This window comes from Mya arenaria, chromosome 2, assembly GCF_026914265.1.
Source record: "Mya arenaria isolate MELC-2E11 chromosome 2, ASM2691426v1".
NCBI lineage: Eukaryota > Metazoa > Mollusca > Bivalvia > Myida > Myidae > Mya > Mya arenaria.
In genome coordinates, this window is record NC_069123.1 from 11,737,532 (window position 1) to 11,754,553 (window position 17,022).

General features: G+C 38.6%; 1 protein-coding gene across 4 annotated transcripts; it reads left to right on the top strand.

The window, feature by feature from the left end:
- Positions 1-4,781: 4,781 nt before the first annotated feature.
- Positions 4,782-14,628, top strand: LOC128206658 (uncharacterized). 4 transcript variants are annotated; one of them, XR_008256528.1, is made up of 7 exons: positions 4,782-5,226; positions 6,072-6,178; positions 6,704-6,867; positions 11,258-11,368; positions 12,866-13,007; positions 13,261-13,373; positions 14,200-14,628. XR_008256528.1 is itself a non-coding variant. In XM_052909264.1 (4 exons), exons 1-4 carry the CDS (start codon positions 4,855-4,857, stop codon positions 7,904-7,906), a joined length of 813 nt encoding a protein of 270 aa, XP_052765224.1. In that variant the 5' UTR covers positions 4,782-4,854; the 3' UTR covers positions 7,907-8,058. The 4 variants fall into 4 exon arrangements, 2 of the variants coding, with proteins under 2 accessions (XP_052765224.1, XP_052765236.1); XR_008256531.1 differs by lacking the exons at positions 4,782-5,226; positions 6,072-6,178; positions 6,704-6,867 and adding an exon at positions 8,496-9,414; XM_052909264.1 differs by lacking the exons at positions 11,258-11,368; positions 12,866-13,007; positions 13,261-13,373; positions 14,200-14,628 and adding an exon at positions 7,737-8,058.
- The last annotated feature ends 2,394 nt before the right edge of the window (positions 14,629-17,022 follow it).

Genomic DNA, 17,022 nt, shown 5'->3' on the forward strand with positions numbered 1-17,022 from the left:
TTGCGATGACAGTGTTGTTCCTTCCATTATACCACATGTTTGAAATACTTCGCCTAAAGTGTTTTACATAAGTATACAATTGCTTTTACTATTCGCAACGACAGCAAAAAATTGAGGGTTTAGAGGAGAGGACATCAGGATGACAGAATGAAATTCCTGATTATTAATTATTTAATACAGTAATGCAATTAACCATTAATCAGCTTTGTACCACTTTGTGTCATTGTTATTTGAATATTTTTTATCATTTATGTACATGGACTGTACTATTTTATAAACTTTGCCATTCCTTTATTCAATACAATTCGTCAAAACAAATACGGTGGCTGCCGACTGACATTTTTCACTGGGTCCTATTGTATGAATTTTTTTCCATGATTTTTCTCGTGTTTTTTTTTGCCTGCATCCTATCTTTGCTAGTGTCCTATACACAGTGATATATATGATATGCATAGAATAGTAGAAAATTTGGGGAAGATTGGGCGATTGATCTAGTATTGCTTTACTTTTGCTAAAGCTATTTTGTTGTTCCATACCCAGGTTACAAGGATAATATTGTGTGTTACAACATAATCTTAACCAGGACTGCCTCTGACAAGGAAGAGGAAGGCATATATTTACTGGGGTGATAAATTTAAATTTTAAAAAAGATAATTTAATACATTGTCAGCTTGACTATTCAAAGAATTAAGACCTTGGATATGTGGTCCCAACTATCTAACCTACCTAATTCATCAAATTATATTTTAAGTATCTCCCATGGCTTGTGTAAGATATTAGGTTCATTGATTGACTGATTGATTGATAAATGTTTAAGTGTTTATACTTTTCGGGACGTTTTCTACCTTTTTTAAGGCTGCTATCAAGTAACTACATGCTTTGGGTAACAAGGCTTCCAATTTATAGTTGTTATTTTTCCTTAACAGACATATCTAGTTAGTTTTTCAGTCATCAGTGTCTGACCCAAAGAACGACTAAAGTTACATGTTTCTGCATTTTTGACAGTACTCATGTAATGATTGCCTCACTCTTTTGTAGGCATATTTCAAGTAAAGTTTCCATGAGCTCATGGTCATTTTCAGGTATCTGATGTTGTGTGTTGGCAGAAATGCAGAGTGGTACCACCGGTCACCTGAGCCACCTTTCCCCTCACAGACGAGAGACTCGTCTGTCAGTGACAGTAGTTTTCCAGAGTAGCACTGAATTGCATGAAGCCTTACAAACTTAAGGTGAGCAGTAAATCAGGTCCATATGTTGCTTCTACCAATCTTTCTCAATCTTTTTATAATTCTTATTTGCCTAGATCCAGGATACTGTGGGTCAGCTTTCTTACATACATTCCAGGTACATAGAAAATCTGCATTCTAAGGGCAGTTGTCAGTGTAAGAGCTAGTATCTTCCTTTCACAACTCTTCTGCAATTGCATGAGCCATCTTTTATTCTGAAGGTGGCTCCATGTATTGCAGACTTGCTATACAGAATGCATAGCTACATGGACATTGAACTTCATACTACTTCATAGTTTGTGTTGGGCAATTAAGCACCCGCCCAGCACAGCTTGTCACCACTGTGATACTCGTACTTGTGACTTGTGTGATTTTCAATAGCTACACTATAGACTTTAGAAGCAGCTTGTCCAGGTTTGCATGAAGAAACCATGTGCTTTGAATTACAGCAGCCATCCACTGACAGGCTGGAGTGATTTGGATTTCCGATGCCACATTTACCTTTGTGCTCAGTGACAAGCTGGCGCTTAGCTGCCATGTCTGATGATCCTCATTGAGTTTAATGGTGTTTCTACTGGCCTTATCATCAAGTCTCTGCATATGACTTCTTGCAGTAGCTGAGATATCCATATATGTGAGAAGCACATTTGCCTTTGTTATTCCAGCAGGCATTTCCCTAAACCCAGAACCAAGAAACGTGTTTATTGTGGCTCCCTTGCCATCTTTGCACTCGCTGTAAGTGTGCACTTGTTTTGATCAAAATTCACAGTTTTAGCATCTAAATTCAAGTTTAGATCCTAGACCAAACATTGTTTGTTTAATAATTCTTAAATTCAGATTTTGGCACTTCTAATCATTGTATAAGGTTCATACTTGTAGACTACTTATATAAGTTAAGAATTTTCTCAAATTGACTATGCTGTTTCCCAGATTTACACCCTTCTTTTGCAGATACTGGCGTAAGTTCCGGTGCACCAGGCAGGTCTTCCTCATTTGGAATCCACATCTTCAGCTGAACTGCGGCAATGAATAAAATCAGACTCCTTAGCAGCATGGTGAGCTTTGTTTATTTCCAGGATGGCAAACTCCACCAGACTTCCTGAGTTTGAGCTTTTTATGTAATTTTTACAAAAAGTTACTTAGTGGTATCACAACTGTGACACCTTTGGAGACTAGATACAAATTGAGGAATCATGATGTGTAGAAAGCCTTTAGAATGCTTTAAAATCAGATAGGTAAACAGGATTCTCCTGGATCATAAGACACCTTGTGGACATTAATTTCTTTTCTTGGGTAAGGGCAGCTGGAGTATGTAAGAAAGGGATACAGATAAGAAAGTAAACACTGTTTTACAAGGTTTATTTGTTTGTCTTTAATCACCACTTTGAAGCTCATGGTTGTCTATCTATTATAAATGCTAGATTAATATTTCTCATTTGTTCTCATTATTCAAATATTGAAATGCATGATTTTTATTGAACATTTAAAGTATTTCTATCATAAAACTCTATTAAACTCATTTTAAATGGTGTGAAGGGACTAAATCAGGGACAAGGGATCCATTTCTCAGAAAAGGTAGCTGTCTCACTAGAGGGCCTTAAGTTTCCATTGTTGAATATCACTGCCTTTAAATTGCTGTTGCAGGACAGTTTTTAAGAGCTTTGATACACACTTAAAGTTGTACTCTAACAGATTGACAGCTTTGTCAGGTTTTTTCATTTTTGTCTCAGAATCAGCTGATTTTGGTATCAATGCCTTCACTTCACTCATATAACGTAATACTCACAATACAACAGATCTCAATTGTTTGAAACAAGGCCAAAAATTTCAATTTTCTTAAAGTGTTTGTTTTCACAAAAAATAGCTCATTCCAAGACATAAAAAGTTGTCGAAACAGTCAATCTGTGTTCGTGCAAATTTAAAAGTTAGGAAAAGTGAAAGTAAAGAAGTGAAGGTTTGCATAAAGGTGTCGGTACACAACAAAATGCTTTCGGTTATAATGTATACCCTCAAGTAGTTAACTTAAATACCTTGTTTCTCCTCATTTAGGTAGCATTTGTTAATATGTTTAATGCTTTCTTGAATGTATGTAAAAGTTTTCATACGATTTACATCATAATTTAAGACATTACGCGTTATAATGAGGTTTTGAATGATATTTTGCAGGATTTTCTTTGGTGGATGGATTTAGAGATGAACCCATAGATATGGCCATTACAGTATCAAATGGATGTTATAGTGACTTTAAACAAATGATGATATAAAAAAACAAAACTATCTTGATTAGGGTTTCGGGTGTTTAATAAATCAACAGACAATGTGTTCATAATTTGTGGAATAATAGTGTTCAAGCTTTAAAAAAATTCTGCGAATTCGTAATATAAAAGGGAAAAGGAGTAATTTTGCATAAAACAAAAAGGGAATTTCATTATTAAAGAATCATGTGTGATCATGTAATTCATGTTTTATTTCTCGGTTGTAATAGAGCAGTTTTCTTATATACACACATGTAATTGATATAAATCTTATTTGAATTTTTTAATTGGTTCAATGAAGAATAAGGTTACGGTTCCTATTGGTTAACTTAGTTGATACAGACGTTTGCATTTCATTTGGTTCAATAAACATGTGAAGGTTTGCCTAGTAACCTATTTCTGTATGTGTTACTGACAAAGACTTCTACCTACAGGGCTTCACAGTCTTGGATGAGAGCATGGCTTGGGTAACAGATGCTGGGAGCCAGTCACAAGAGGAGGAGGTCGGGACACAGATTCTGGGAGCCAGTCACAAGAGGTGGAGGGCGGGACACAGATGCTGGGACCCAGTCACAAGAGGTGGAGGGCGGGACACAGATGCTGGGACCCAGTCATAAGAGGTGGAGGTCAGGACACAGATGCTGGGACCCAGTCACAAGAGGTGGAGGTCGGGACACAGATGCTGGGACCCAGTCACAAGAGGTGGAGGTCGGGACACAGATGCTGGGACCCAGTCACAAGAGGTGGAGGTCAGGACACAGATGCTGGGACCCAGTCACAAGAGGAGGAGGTCGGGACACAGATGCTGGGACCCAGTCACAAGAGGTGGAGGTCGGGACACAGATGCTGGGACCCAGTCACAAGTGGAGGAGGTCTGTACACAGATGCTGGGACCCAGTCACAAGAGGTGGAGGTCGATAAACAGATGCTGGGACCCAGTCACAAGAGGAGGAGGTCGGGACACAGATGCTGGAACCCAGTCACAAAAGGAGGAGGTCTGGACACAGATGCTGGGACCCAGTCACAAGAGGAGCATGTCAGGACACAGATGCTGGAACCCAGTCAAAAGAGGAGGAGGTCAGGACACAGATGCTGGGACCCAGTCACTAAAGGAGGTAGGGACAGGGATGCTGTGACCCAGTCACAAGAGGAGGAGGTCAGGACACAGATGCTGGGACCCAGCCACAAGATATGGAGGTCAGGACACAGATGCTGGGACCCAGTCACAAGAGGAGGAGGTCAGGACACAGATGCTGGGACCCAGTCACTAGAGGAGGAGGTCAGGACACAGATGCTGGGACCCAGTCACAAGAGGAGGAGGTCAGGACACAGATGCTGGGACCCAGTCACTATAGGAGGAGGTCAGGACACAGATGCTTGGACCCAGTCACAAGAGGAGGAGGTCAGGACATAGATGCTGGGACCCAGTCACTAGAGGAGGTAGGGACAGGGATGCTGTGACCCAGTCACAAGAGGTGGAGGTCGGGACACAGATGCTGGGACCCAGTCACAAGAGGAGAAGGTCAGGGCACAGATGCTGGGACCCAGTCACAAGAGGAGGAGGTCAGAGCACAGATGCTGGGACCCAGTCACAAGAGGAGGAGGTCAGGACACAGATGCTGGGACCCAGTCACAAGAGGAGGAGGTCAGAGCACAGATGCTGGGACCCAGTCACAAGAGGAGGAGGTCAGAGCACAGATGCTAGGACCCAGTCACAAGAAGAGATGGACCGGACACTGTCGCAGGTACATGGAGCCATTTGTTCATCAAAACAATGGAAACTACACGGACAAGCCCAGAATCCTCAAATTTAACCAAGATCCTGTTTAAAAAATAAGAATTAAGGCCAAGCAAGCCCCAATCAAGAGACACAATGCTACAAGACAAGAAACATTATTGTAATATTGTCATTGGTGACTGTTGGGGTGACTTTCATTGCACCGTCAGTGAAACTTACGTAAAAACTCCCTGGGGCTTAAACAGGTTTATGTGCAATCAACCTCCAGTATATCTTGCATAGTAGTTTCTCCATGCACATTTAACACATATGATCATGTAAATATGAACGATGAAAATGGTCATACAAGTATGATGTGTTTGTGGTCTTTCAATTAGAGACCTGAAGTTTCCCTACCAGGTGGTAATTATCTAGGTCTGTTAAGTTATACCTGCTGTAATGCCCATAAAACCAAAAAGAGAGCCGCGGACCAAATACCAACTTTCGTTTCTTGATTAACATTCCACAAAGGGGCACAACTCAACAAGCATTAAAGCCAGAGTAATGGGCCTTGCTGAACATATCCACCAAGTTTCATTTGAATACCTTCAACATTTTATCTAGTGTTTACTATGGTAAAGTTTATGCACAAAGACGACACTGCCGAAGCCTATAAAACTGACAGTACCTTTACTATTTTTCCTTGCACAAAACAGACAATTAATCAATCATGTGTCATTTATAACATTGAACAGAACTTGTGCAAAAAATTCTTGAGGAAAGTCAATATCCTTCATGAATTTCAACATGTTATTAGTTGCATTCCATTTAGTTAACATACATGTTTACATAAAGACATGTTTCAAACTTCAGTCCCAAGAAGCAGACAGGCAATCCCAGGAACACCAGCCCATTTTGTTGCTCACCAACAGTATTGATGATAGTGACATAGAAACATCCGTATGGTGGAGAAGGCTGAGGTATTCTGATTGTTTGTAAAGCAGTGCGGTAAGTGGCTCTTAGGGTAACATTTAACTATTAACTTAACAATGAACGAGAAATATGTTTTAAAAAGATAAACAGCGATTAATTAGGAAACAAAGTCGGGAAGAGTGTATGAGAAAGCCAGATGAACTTAACATGTGTATATAGTTTCATATGTAAGATATGTATTAATTAAGTGGTCTTTTTTAATTTAATGACATCTGGATGTAATTTTTATTGGACAAGTTTCTTACATTTAAAATGTCTACTCTATTCATATTAGGATTGCTTGACCGTTTAAAACATCGAGCTTAGTCCATTTATATTTATCTACTGTAACCAGACTTGGAGGAAGTTACTTGCTAGCCAATTGCCTATTCTACAACCATGCAGTGGATAGACAACAGTAATGATGTAGATGAAGCTACACATGCTCATAACGACGTAAACAATGTTACAGCTTACTAACAAGAAGACTCCTATTCTGGCTATTTTATTTAGCAGATTTATTTCCATTTTAGCTGCAAGGCAAGCAGATCACAAGGTGTTTTGGGGGTGTGTTTCCAGCACCATCCAGCAGCTGATCTAGCAGTCATCACCCACCAGTTGCTGCACAACAAGGTGTTAGCAGTCCAAGACTGGTCTGTGTTCTGGCAGCAGATTCGGATGAACAGCAATGTAAAAGGTCACTTGCTATTTTCACTGATCATATATTCTTTAAACTGAAACATATGTTTGTATCAGTAATAAATGTCTCTCCATCAGTCCATTTGTCCATTGGTCCATCCTAGGGCATCGGGACAAGTCTACTTTTTTCCATTACTCAATATTTTTTGAGGTATTGACTTCAAACTTCATACACATATTGACTGATTTGAGGTGAAACTCTGCAATTGTCTGTTTTGTGTACATCACAATTCCTGTCTGCTTCATAACATTCAACCAGTTGAAGGATTTTGAAATTACTCCCAACAAAAGTTCACCATATTGAGACATTGAGACAATATGCAGAGAGCAACCAGCTTGGCTCAAGGTCAAGGTCACACTTAGACATCAAAGGTCATATTACTGCATTTCATGTCTGCTCTATAATCTCTTAAGCCTCTTTCAGGATTGGAAATAACTTGCCACAAATGTTCACTATATTGAGATGGTATGCAGTGGGGGAAGACTTCAGTTTTTAATAACAAACAACTGTCTAGTTTTATACTATATCAAGTTTTCTTTTCTCCATAACTCCATATATTTTTGAGATATTGACTTCAAGCTTCACACACATGAATGAGTTGAGGAAAAATGTTGTGCATAAGAAACATGATTTTGTGTATGGGCTTTTTATTACAACAGTCTATAGCTTGTACAACAAAAGTGTTGACTAAACCATTCACTCTGTAACATCTTTCAAGTCTAGGCCAGACATAGTATTCTCATTTCCCAACAAATTCACTTTTTCACTTTAAAGTTATATTTGTGGAAGTAGAGTTATGCTCTGACAAAAATGTAGCCATTTACAAGAACATGTATATTATCTGTGGTGATATTTGAATGCTTCAGTGGCTGAAATTCCATGTTGCTTGACACAGGCTGAACTTTCCCCAGTGATATCAGAAGAGGTCCAGCCCCAAACAAAGTGGCATCCAGGGAGTGGAAGTTGGCCCAGTGATATCAGAAGAGGTACAGTCCCAAACAAAGTGGCATCCAGGGAGTGGAAGTTGGCCCAGTGATATCAGAAGAGGTACAGCTCCAAACAAAGTGGCATCCAGGGAGTGGAAGTTGGCCCAGTGATATCAGAAGAGGTCCAGCCCCAAACAAAGTGGCATCCAGGGAGTGGAAGTTGGCCCAGTGATATCAGAAGAGGTCCAGCCCCTAACAAAGTGGCATCCAGGGAGTGGAAGTTGGCCCAGTGATATCAGAAGAGGTACAGTCCCAAACAAAGTGGCATCCAGGGAGTGGAAGTTGGCCCAGTGATATCAGAAGAGGTCCAGCCCCAAACAAAGTGGCATCCAGGGAGTGGAAGTTGGCCCAGTGATATTAGAAGAGGTACAGTCCCAAACAAAGTGGCATCCAGGGAGTGGAAGCTGGCCCAGTGATATCAGAAGAGGTCCAGCCCCAAACAAAGTGGCATCCAGGGAGTGGAAGTTGGCCCAGTGATATCAGAAGAGGTCCAGCCCCTAACAAAGTGGCATCCAGGGAGTAGAAGTTGGCCCAGTGATATCAGAAGAGGTCCAGCCCCTAACAAAGTGGCATCCAGGGAGTGGAAGTTGGCCCAGTGATATCAGAAGAGGTACAGTCCCAAACAAAGTGGCATCCAGGGAGTGGAAGTTGGCCCAGTGATATCAGAAGAGGTACAGCCCCAAACAAAGTGGCATCCAGGGAGTGGAAGTTGGCCCAGTAATATCAGAAGAGGTACAGTCCCAAACAAAGTGGCATCCAGGGAGTGGAAGTTGGCCCAGTGATATCAGAAGAGGTACAGCCCCAAACAAAGTGGCATCCGGAGTGTAGAAGATGGCCCAGTGATATCAGAAGAGGTCCAGCCCCAAAACAAAGTGGCATCCAGAGTGTAGAAGATGGCCCATTGATATCAGAAGAGGTACAGCCCCAAACAAAGTGGCATCCAGAGTGTAGAAGTTGGCCCAGTGATATCAGAAGAGGTACAGCCCCTTACAAAGTGGCATCAAGGAAGTAAAGTTGCCCCAGTGGTATCAGAAGAGGTCCAGCCCCAAACAAAGTGGCATCAAGGAAGTAGAAGTTGGCCCAGTGATATCAGAAGAGGTACAGCCCCTAACAAAGTGGCATCAAGGAAGTAGAAGTTGCCCCAGTGATATCAGAAGAGGAACAGCCCCAAACAAAGTGGCATCAAGGAAGTAGAAGTTGACCCAGTGGTATCAGAAGAGGTCCAGCCCCAAACAAAGTGGCATCAAGGAAGTAGAAGTTGCCCCAGTGGTATCAGAAGAGGTCCAGCCCCAAACAAAGTGGCATCAAGGAAGTAGAAGTTGCCCCAGTGATATCAGAAGAGGTACAGCCCCTAACAAAGTGGCATCAAGGAAGTAGAAGTTGCCCCAGTGATATCAGAAGAGGTACATCCCCAAACAAAGTGGCATCCAGGGAGTAGAAGTTGGCCCAGTGGTATCAGAAGAGGTCCAGCCCCAAACAAAGTGGCATCCAGGGAGTAGAAGTTGGCCCAACCCCTGCAGTAGACAAAGTGGAACAACAAGACATTGAAGATGAGGAGGTATATTGAGCCATGGTATATTTGTTGAATCTTTGTCATTATAAGCTGGAGCCGTATTCATAAAACGTCTTATCCTATCTTAAGTCAATTTCTCAAAATTTTTGTTGTCAAATTAAAAGAAATGTAGAAATGATTTAAAGTATGCTTCTTTCAATTTTAGAGGTCAATGAAAATAATGAATTTCCAAAATTATTTATTTTTTATTTCAAATGACCAAAGAGATACTAAAATAAGGAAAGCGTCTTAAGTTTGGAAATGACTTAAAAAGTTTTATGAATACCGCCCCAACTCTGTTTTTAATTGAATAATTTTCAACTGAAACTTTGTAGGCTATGAAAAGAATAAAAAAGTCAAAGCCTCACCCATCCTGTTTCACCGATTGCTGGTCAATAAAAGAGTCATTTCAAATATCATTATTTAAACAATATATTTAAAGGTAGTGAAAGTAATTAACATAGCATGTTTTTAAACTTGTTAAAATCTATAGAAGTAAAAAGATAAAACAGACAATTTAACTACCTTTCAATGAGGTTCATTGTTGTTTAATCTTACCAGAGCACTAAGTTAATTAAACAATATCCTACTGCAAAAATTGTTGCATGACATTATATAGTAGTTAACTTTGCATGACTCTATTAAGTGTAATTAATTATTGTTGAGTGTTTATTAAGATCCACTCTTTACTCTATATTTAATTATCTGTCAAATTGACTTTAAAAAAAAAAGTAAAACATGTCATTTTGAATAATGCCTTTCTGCTATATGAGATTAGGATATGACTATGCAAAAGTAAATTCCTGATATCTGGGTCTCCAGGGTTTGAAATTCTGATCACCTCATCTATGGTCAACAACTTGGTCAAACTGGATTACACAAAAGCGGCTGCTTTTTAATTCAATCTTTGCCAAACTTGAGACTAGAATGATATTGATTAAGTTAAAAAATATACTAGTTTATCTTGGGTCAAAAACATGGTCACTAGGTCAAGTCTTTTATTCAGTAGGGGCTGGTAAAATGATTGTGTTGTTTTCTTGGTAAATTTAAATAATGGTCGTTGCAGGTGAAAAAAAGGTTATCATTTCAGCTAAAGTAGGCTGTGTCCTCAGGTGAGAAGTATATGGCCATCTTGTTGATACTATGTAGGTATTATAATTGTATAGTTACTGCCCTTTGTTACTTTTTCTTGTCCGAAGCATAACTTGAAAACTATTTGAAGGAATTCAATTAAACTTCATACAGTGATAGATCATAATGAGAGGAAGTTCAGTGTACAGGAACCGCAATTCTATTTGTGAATCAGCCAATTACAGAGTTATTGCCCTTTGTTACTTTTTTCTTGTCAGTAGCAAGTTACTTGAAAAAAAGTAACTTAACTCATTTATAGATGGCCATAGGCAATCGTATATTCTGTGCTTTAGAACATCAAATATATCAGTATTAACATCTCAGTATTAGCATCACTGATATTGTTTAGAGCCTTTTTCTAACTTTTAAAAACATAATAAAAAAATGAATAACTGACGATAGTCCATAAAATAAAGTTGTCATTTAAAGGTTGGCTTTCCAAATAGTTGACTGCAATTTCATATCAGGGCGGCATTTGGGGGTATTAATCACCTTCAGTGATAGCTCTAGTTTTAAAAAATTCTGCAGCATCAGTTTATAAAAAAAGTGCATTTACTTCAGGGGAAGGGACCAGCAGGCCTTAAGACGTATGTATGAAGGTCTGCCAGGCAATTATAGATTACTTGTAGATATTGACAGAATTGTTTTCCCAGGATCTATATGTATACCATGTACCTTTATTTAAGTTTTGCTAATTTTAATTCAATTTTATTTTCAGAATCTTGCACAGAGTTAAACACTTCAACAGACACCTGAGCATTGGCATTCATATGATCTACCTGTGAAGTTCAACCAGGCTTTATAAAGCATTACACACAAGGCAGCTATGGTTAGTAGTTGCACGAAGATATCCTTCTTGACCCCCCCCCCCCCCCCCCCCCCATTTGATTTTGATGTGTTACACCAGCCAACAGGCTAAGTGTTTAATTTTATGCATATCAGACCATCATCAGACATTCTGCCATACATATCAGACCATCATCAGACATTCTGCCATGTCAGACCATCATCAGACATTCTGCCATGCATATCAGACCATCATCAGACATTCTGCCATGCAAATCAGACCATCATCAGACATTCTGCCATGCATATCAGAATATCATCAGACATTCTGCCATGTCAGACCATCATCAGACATTCTGCCATGCATATCAGAACATCATCAGACATTCTGCCATGCATATCGGACCATCATCAGACATTCTGCCATGTTAGACCATCATCAGACATTCTGCCATGCATATCAGACCATCATCAGACATTCTGCCATGTCAGACCATCATCAGACGTTTTGCCATGTCAGACCATCATCAGACATTCTGCCATGCATATCAGACCATCATCAGACATTCTGCCATGTCAGACCATCATCAGACATTTTGCCATGTCAGACCATCATCAGACATTCTGCCATGCATATCAGACCATCATCAGACATTCTGCCATGTTAGACCATCATCAGACATTCTGCCATGCATATCAGACCATCATCAGACATTCTGCCATGCATATCGGACCATCATCAGACATTCTGCCATACATATCAGACCATCATCAGACATTTTGCCATGCATATCAGAACATCATCAGACATTTTGCCATGCATATCAGAACATCATCAGACATTTTGCCATGCATATCAGAACATCATCAGACATTTTGTCATGCATATCAGAACATCATCAGACATTCTGCCATGTCAGACCATCATCAGACATTTTGCCATGCATATCAGACCATCATCAGACATTCTGCCATGCATATCAGACCATCATCAGACATTCTGCCATGCATTTTATAGAGTTAAGGCCATTTCTTGTTTTTTTCTGTGTTACTTTGATGAGGTTTGATAAAGATAATGAAATAAGTCTGCTGTGTTACTAGGCAACACTTTTAATTTGGGCCTTAATCACCGAGTTGGAGCTTGGCGTTTTCTATAGAAATCTTTAACCAGATTTTCTTCTTTTAAAATATTTGCTTGCCTGTTTAAGCTTATAAGTGCAGTATTAAACAGCCTTCTTAAGATCTTTATGTTGCTGCTGACAAGTAACTAGATGGTCTGAATGTGCACTCAGGGTGACAAAAGTTGTCAAGTATTAGTTGTTTCTTTTCTGTCAACTGAAATTTCTAGTGAATGTTCATGTGTAGTAGTGTAGTGTGCACAGCTTCATGACAGATATACACATGTTTAGGCAATTTGACAGTATTGCTGTATTGGATGCCACACATTTTTGTGTGGATGTGTCATCTGATACAGACTCGAGGCATATTCTCAGTATAGCTTACATAAGTGCATGGTCAATAATTTCTCTGTCATTTTCAGATACACTGTGTTGTAATTGGCCAAAAATGCAGATTGGTAACACCAGTCACCTAAGCCACCATTGCCCTTGCAGACAAGAGTGTGAAGTAACAGCCCCTACAGTTTACAGCAAAGCCCTCGACTGTAGCCCTACAAACTTCAGGTAAGCGATTAAAACCTGGACTACAAGCCATCGATGCATTCATTAATAGTCTATACTTTTTACAAGCATCAAAATTCAAATTTTGATACAAGATTTAACCTTTTCTTTTTTAGAATTATACCTAAGTGAAGATCATGTTTATAAGTTACATAATTACATGTTACATACATAAATACATACTTCTTAGGACGGATAAAAACTTTCTCAATTTGGTTATAAATGCAGTTTCCAAATCAACACCTTCCTCTTGCAGATACTGCCGATGGCGTAGATGCACTGAACTTTGCCAGTTTTTCAGCTATGTTGAATTGACATCTCCAACTGATTTTAAGAGCCAGGATTGATATCAGACTGCTTGACAGCACGGTGAGGCTCTGCATATTTAATTACAGGCCAGCTTACATGGCCAGAAAGCAAGCGTTTTTGTTTTTATTGTTTTAAAAACAGATAATATAAAAAGGTTCTCATTGATTTTGATAAGCCGAGTGGACCTTTCATTCTTTTACTGGACATTTTGCTTTTTTTAAGTCACCATTTTGATGTTTATGATTATATATCAATAATATATGCTAAAAATAAACTTGATAATAGAATATAACTGTTTCATTTTTTTTATCATTCAAATATGGAAGTGCATGACTTTTATTGAAAATTCAAAGTTTTTCTATCATACGTTAGCATGATACAATTATTTAAATGTAGTGAAGACACTAAATCAGGGATAAGGAACACATATTAACACATAGGCAGTGTAATGAATTTTATAATTTCATGTTAATCTATTAAATATATCTGGAGAAACATCAAATATAATCTGATCTCCATTTCCCAGAAAATGTAGCTGTCCGAGAGTCTAATTTCCACCAATGAGTATCACTGTCTTTAAATTGTTGTTCCGTAAAAAAAAATTGATTGATAACAAATGGTAACAAGAGTATTCTTGCCTAGATACACAGTTAAGACATAGGAAAAGTATTAGTTTTTATGTATAAAGAAGTTAAGGTTTGCATAAAAGTGTCAGGGAAATGGTTCCGGGTGTCCAGTACCCCTTCAAGTATTTCTTTAAACAATGTTTCTCCTCACTTGGGTAGCATTTAATGATGTGTACATTGTATTCTTGTATGTGTTTCTACGTTTACACATGATTCATATCACATCTGGAGACATTTATGTAATTTTGAATATTTTGCAGGACCTCTTTCTTGGGTGGATGGATTCAGAGATGACCTACAGATGCAGCCATGACTGTGGCACATGAATGTTATAGATGATGACTGTAAAGAAATGATGATAGCAGAAAAATGAAACTATCTTAATATGGTTTTCTGGAATTAAATTAGCAGACAAAGTATTCATATTTCTGTGGAAAAATAATGTCATAGCTGAAATATGTTTTGCAAATTCAAAATGGTAATGTTTTTCTCATATTTTATGCTGGCATCACAAATATTATCATTGGCTCTGTATACGGTAATCTCTCACTTCAAAACATAACTAATTGGACTATTTGAAGATTAAATCTTCATTATTTTTATTTAATATAAAATGCTATGCTGGTTTTACTGTCTTAAATAATGTTACTTATTATGTCTGAAAAGCCTAAAATAAAGTTTACAAATTTTGTGTCGTCCTGTTGTGTTTCTGTAAAAGAAATGTTTCAAGTCTCTAAAGTCAGTTTCTTATAATGCTGCAAGAAGTAGAACTAGAAATGCCAATGTGCTGTCTCATTAGAAATCAGGTGATAAACGCTGCAGTAGTAGAAGTAGAGCCAATCTATTTCATAGAAGTTAAAAGGTAAAATGAGTGCTGAATGCTGTCACAGAAATGGTAGTGGTGATCAGTGCTGCAGTAGTTAAGTGAAAATCATTGTTATTGTAGTTTAAGTGGTGATCATTTTCACAGGAAAGGAAGTGGTGATCAGTGCTGCAATAGTAGAAGTAGTAGTGCCAATTTCATGGTGCTTAAAGGGGTTCCTCAGCTCAATGTTGCAGTAGAAGTGCAAATTGTTGTTGTAATTTTAAGTGGTAGTGCTGATCACTGTCACAGTAGTGGAAGTGGTGACCCTGCAATTGTAGAGGAAGTAGTGCCAGTGTCATAGTAGTCAAAGGAGTAGTGGTGATCTAGAAGTTGTTATCAATGCAGTAGTAGTAGTAGTAAAGTCATCAGTCTTGTTGTAGTTAAAAAGGTAGTGCTGATCATTGTCACAGTAGTAGAACTGGTGATCTAGAAGTTGTTATCGGTGCAGTAGTAGTAGTTAAGCCAATCATTGTTGTAGTAGTTAAAAGGTAGTGCTGATCACTGTCACAGTAGTAGAACTGGTGATCTAGAAGTTGTTATCAGTGTGGTTATAGTAGTAAAGCTAATCATTGTTGTAGTAGTTAAAAGGTAGTGCTGATCACTGTCACAGTAGTTGAACTGGTGATCTAGAAGTTGTTATCAGTGTGGTTATAGTAGTAAAGCCAATCATTGTTGTAGTAGTTAAAAGGTAGTGCTGATCACTGTCACAGTAGTAGAACTGGTGATCTAGAATTTGTTATCAGTGTGGTTATAGTAGTAAAGCCAATCATTGTTGTAGTAGTTAAAAGGTAGTGCTGATCACTGTCACAGTAGTTGAACTGGTGATCTAGAAGTTGTTATCAGTGTGGTTATAGTAGTAAAGCCAATCATTGTTGTAGTAGTTAAAAGGTAGTGCTGATCACTGTCACAGTAGTAGAACTGGTGATCTAGAAGTTGTTATCAGTGTGGTTATAGTAGTAAAGCCAATCATTGTTGTAGTAGTTAAAAGGTAGTGCTGATCACTGTCACAGTAGTAGAACTGGTGATCTAGAAGTTGTTATCAGTGTGGTTATAGTAGTAAAGCCAATCATTGTTGTAGTAGTTAAAAGGTAAAATGAGTGCTGAATGCTGTCACAGAAATGGTAGTGGTGATCAGTGCTGCAGTAGTTAAGTGAAAATCATTGTTATTGTAGTTTAAGTGGTGATCATTTTCACAGGAAAGGAAGTGGTGATCAGTGCTGCAATAGTAGAAGTAGTAGTGCCAATTTCATGGTGCTTAAAGGGGTTCCTCAGCTCAATGTTGCAGTAGAAGTGCAAATTGTTGTTGTAATTTTAAGTGGTAGTGCTGATCACTGTCACAGTAGTGGAAGTGGTGACCCTGCAATTGTAGAGGAAGTAGTGCCAGTGTCATAGTAGTCAAAGGAGTAGTGGTGATCTAGAAGTTGTTATCAATGCAGTAGTAGTAGTAGTAAAGTCATCAGTCTTGTTGTAGTTAAAAAGGTAGTGCTGATCATTGTCACAGTAGTAGAACTGGTGATCTAGAAGTTGTTATCGGTGCAGTAGTAGTAGTTAAGCCAATCATTGTTGTAGTAGTTAAAAGGTAGTGCTGATCACTGTCACAGTAGTAGAACTGGTGATCTAGAAGTTATCAGTGCCGATATTGTAGTAAAGCTAATCATTGTTGTTTAATTAAAAAGGTAGTGCTGATCACTGTCACAGTAGTAGAACTGGTGATATAGAAGTTATCAGTGCCGATATTGTAGTAAAACCGCTCATTGTCGTAGTAGTTAAGGTAGTGCTGATCACTGTCAGAGTAGTAGAACTTATGATCTAGAATTTGTTATCAGTGCAGTAGTAGTAGTTAAGTCGATTATTGTCGTAGTAGTTAAGGTAGTGCTGATCACTGTCACAGTAGTAGAACTGGTGATCTAGAAGTTGTTATCAGTGTGGTTATAGTAGTAAAGCCAATCATTGTTGTAGTAGTTAAAAGGTAGTGCTGATCACTGTCACAGTAGTAGAACTGGTGATCTAGAAGTTGTTATCAGTGTGGTTATGGTAGTAAAGCCAATCATTGTTGTAGTAGTTAAAAGGTAGTGCTGATCACTGTCACAGTAGTAGAACTGGTGATCTAGAAGTTGTTATCAGTGTGGTTATGGTAGTAAAGCCAATCATTGTTGTAGTAGTTAAAAAGGTAGTGCTGATCACTGTCACAGTAGTAGAACTGGTGATCTAGAAGTTG

Bases quoted from the DNA above. Each gene is read 5' to 3' on its own strand.
- LOC128206658 (XM_052909264.1), top strand. From the start codon at position 4,855: ATGCTTGGACCCAGTCACAAGAGGAGGAGGTCAGGACATAGATGCTGG. The intron at 5,227-6,071 runs GTACATGGAGCC...TTCAAACTTCAG, and splicing joins TGGACCGGACACTGTCGCAG to TCCCAAGAAGCAGACAGGCA. The intron at 6,179-6,703 runs GTATTCTGATTG...TTTCCATTTTAG, and splicing joins GTATGGTGGAGAAGGCTGAG to CTGCAAGGCAAGCAGATCAC.